The sequence below is a fragment of the Tiliqua scincoides genome, chromosome 5 (genome assembly GCF_035046505.1).
Source record: "Tiliqua scincoides isolate rTilSci1 chromosome 5, rTilSci1.hap2, whole genome shotgun sequence".
In the NCBI taxonomy this organism is placed as follows: Eukaryota; Metazoa; Chordata; class Lepidosauria; order Squamata; family Scincidae; genus Tiliqua; species Tiliqua scincoides.
In genome coordinates, this window is record NC_089825.1 from 110,612,229 (window position 1) to 110,614,995 (window position 2,767).

At 45.0% G+C, this 2,767-nt stretch overlaps 1 protein-coding gene across 1 annotated transcript; it reads left to right on the forward strand.

Moving 5' to 3' along the window:
- Positions 1-1,569: 1,569 nt before the first annotated feature.
- LOC136653149 (olfactory receptor 5B12-like) lies at positions 1,570-2,554 on the forward strand. The gene is given in 2 exon segments (XM_066630067.1): positions 1,570-1,979; positions 2,023-2,554. Coding segments are annotated over 2 exon segments (942 nt in total).
- The last annotated feature ends 213 nt before the right edge of the window (positions 2,555-2,767 follow it).

Genomic DNA, 2,767 nt, shown 5'->3' on the forward strand with positions numbered 1-2,767 from the left:
TCCCTGGGGCATTTGGTGTGCCGCTGTGAGATACAGGAAGCTGGACTAGATGGGCCTATGGCCTGATCCAGTGGGGCTGTTCTTATGTTCTTATGTAACGTTCAGTGGAGACAGCCACTAGCTAAAGTTCAGATACATTCATGAAAAATATATCCATCAATAGCCATTACAAGTCCCCAAACCCATATTTCAGGCTTCAGTTCAATCCACACATTCCTGGGAGTAAGCCCCATCAACTAGAATGAGACTTACTCCTGAGTAGACTTGCATAGGCTTGGGCTACCAGAGGCAGAAAGCAAATCTCTGTGGGCCCAATCCATTCTAACTTTCCAGCACTGGTACTGCCACAATGCAGCTCTGAGGTAAAGGAACAAATGTTCCCAGACCTTGAGGAGGCCTCTGTGACTGCCTCCCCATCACAGGATGCAGTGCACGCCCCATTGGCACAGCTACACCAGCACTGAAAAATTGAATGGGATGGGGCCCAAAGTCATCTTGAATGTGTAAGCATTGTATACTTGTTCCAATATGTATCTCTATCAAGTTCTGGGGAGTGTAATAATTCATTTCATTTAAACTGCACCATTTAGAGTCCAATTCTATTCTTATCCCCCCCCCCCACTGGTGCAGCCACGCCAAAAATGGGCACACTGTTTCCAGTGGGGGAGGACAAATCTGGAGGCTTCAGAGGCAAAAGGAGTTTAAATCCCCTGACACTTTTGTAAGCCTCCTGCTCCTCAGTGGGTTTCCTCAGACTAGCAATTTCACTAGTGGAAGTTTAGGGAGAAAAGGGGGTGGGGAGGCTGCAGAAAAGGGGGATAGGATCCAGTGCCTGCCCCCCACAGCCTCCCTGACTCCCTTTAATACAGTATATGGTTCTAGAACTGGAATTTTCCTTGCCTTGATCTATTGATGATGCAATGATAAGAGGGTTTTCTGGGACATGGCAGAGTAAGGGCTATTTGCCCCAAGGGGGGAGAGATAAAATAAGTATAAAGAATAAACACTGTTTCATCTGAATCTGTTAAAAATGTTCTGTGTTATATTTAGCTTTATCTGTGCATCCAAATTCTGTCTCTGGTTGTAACACTGGAGTTACCCCTGCCCTGATACAACACTGTTACAATCAGAAGGGAAGATGATGTGCTTAGAAATACTTCATGTGCAGAGGTTGGAGAAAAGCATTTTTAGTGTCAGCAGCGAATCGAGTTCAGATGCGGAGGTAGGCTAAACCCCCACTGAATTCCATGATAATGGGGTTGGATCAGATATTCCCATTGTCCTGGGAACTGGAGTTTATGAAAGCTGAAAAGTTAAGGCTGGAGTTTATGAAAGCTGAAAAGTTAAAGGTATATAAATTATGTGAGTTTCTGAGAGTTCATTAGGAGGAGGAAGCTGGAAAGAGAAAGAGAAAGCAAAGAATGGAAGGCAGCACAAATGCTTTCTAGGGATTGGAAGAAAAAAACTGCTGTTGTGCTTTGACTGTTCTCATGCTTGTATTTGTGTGGCTAAACCCTCTATTCCATGTGCCACCTTTTGACAAATATTCCATTTAATATTCCCTCACAGATGGAGCCCCTACATCCGATGGTGCAGAATGGCACAGCTGTTACTGAATTTATACTCCTGGGGCTCTCCAGCGACCCAGAGGTCCAACTCATTCTCTTTGGTCTCTTTCTCCTTTGCTACTTGGTGGCCCTAGGTGGAAACACTCTCATTCTCCTCATCACCGCTTTGGACAGCAGACTGCACAACCCCATGTATTTCTTTCTGGGTAATCTCTCTGTTGTGGACATTGGGTTCACATCTTCCACTGTTCCCAAGATGCTGATAAGTTATCTCTCTCAGGACAAGCGAATCTCCCTTGCTGGTTGCTTCTCCCAAATGTATTTCTTCATCTCCTTTGGTGGCATTGAATGCCTCCTGCTGGGTGTGATGGCATATGACCGGTATGCTGCCATTTGCCACCCACTGCACTATGGTGTATTCATGAACCATATTCATGTATGTATTCATGTATGTTGGTGTATTCATGAACCCCAAAACGTGTGTGTGGCTGGCAGCATCTGCCTGAATTCTGGGCTTGGCTAACTCTGGTGTGCACTCTGGCATGATGTCCCTTTTGTCTTTCTGCTGGGACAATGTCATCCAACACTTCTTTTGTGACATCCTACCCCTGTTTCAGCTCTCCTGTTCTGACACTCAGGCCAATCAAATTGCGACCTTTGTGGTGGGTGGAGGTGTGATCATGGGTTCATTTCTGGTTACTCTGATGTCGTACGTCTATATAGTTTTGGCCATTGTCAGGATCCGCACCAAGGAAGGGCGTCTCAAGGCCTTTTCTACCTGTGCTTCTCACCTGACTGTGGTCAACATCTACTTTGGCACCATCATCTTCACATACATCCATCCCAACTCCACATACTTCCAGCAGCAGGATCGGATTTTGTCTGTGCTATACGGGATTCTCACACCAATGCTCAATCCAATCATCTATAGCTTGAGAAACAAGGATGTGCAAGGGGCACTCCGGAAAGCCATGGGTAGGGCATAAAGCTACATTCACAGAATCCAAATGATTGTGGGTTTTCTGCTTCAATATTGTGAAGCCAAGACTCAGTTCTCTATATTAGCTATATTAAACATGCTTCTGCCTGCCTTGTGGAACTTTCAAGCTTTACTCTTGGAGCAGAAGATGTTTGTGATACAACCCACTTTTATTTATTTATTTATTTTTCACATTTTTATACCGCCCTTCCTCCAAAGA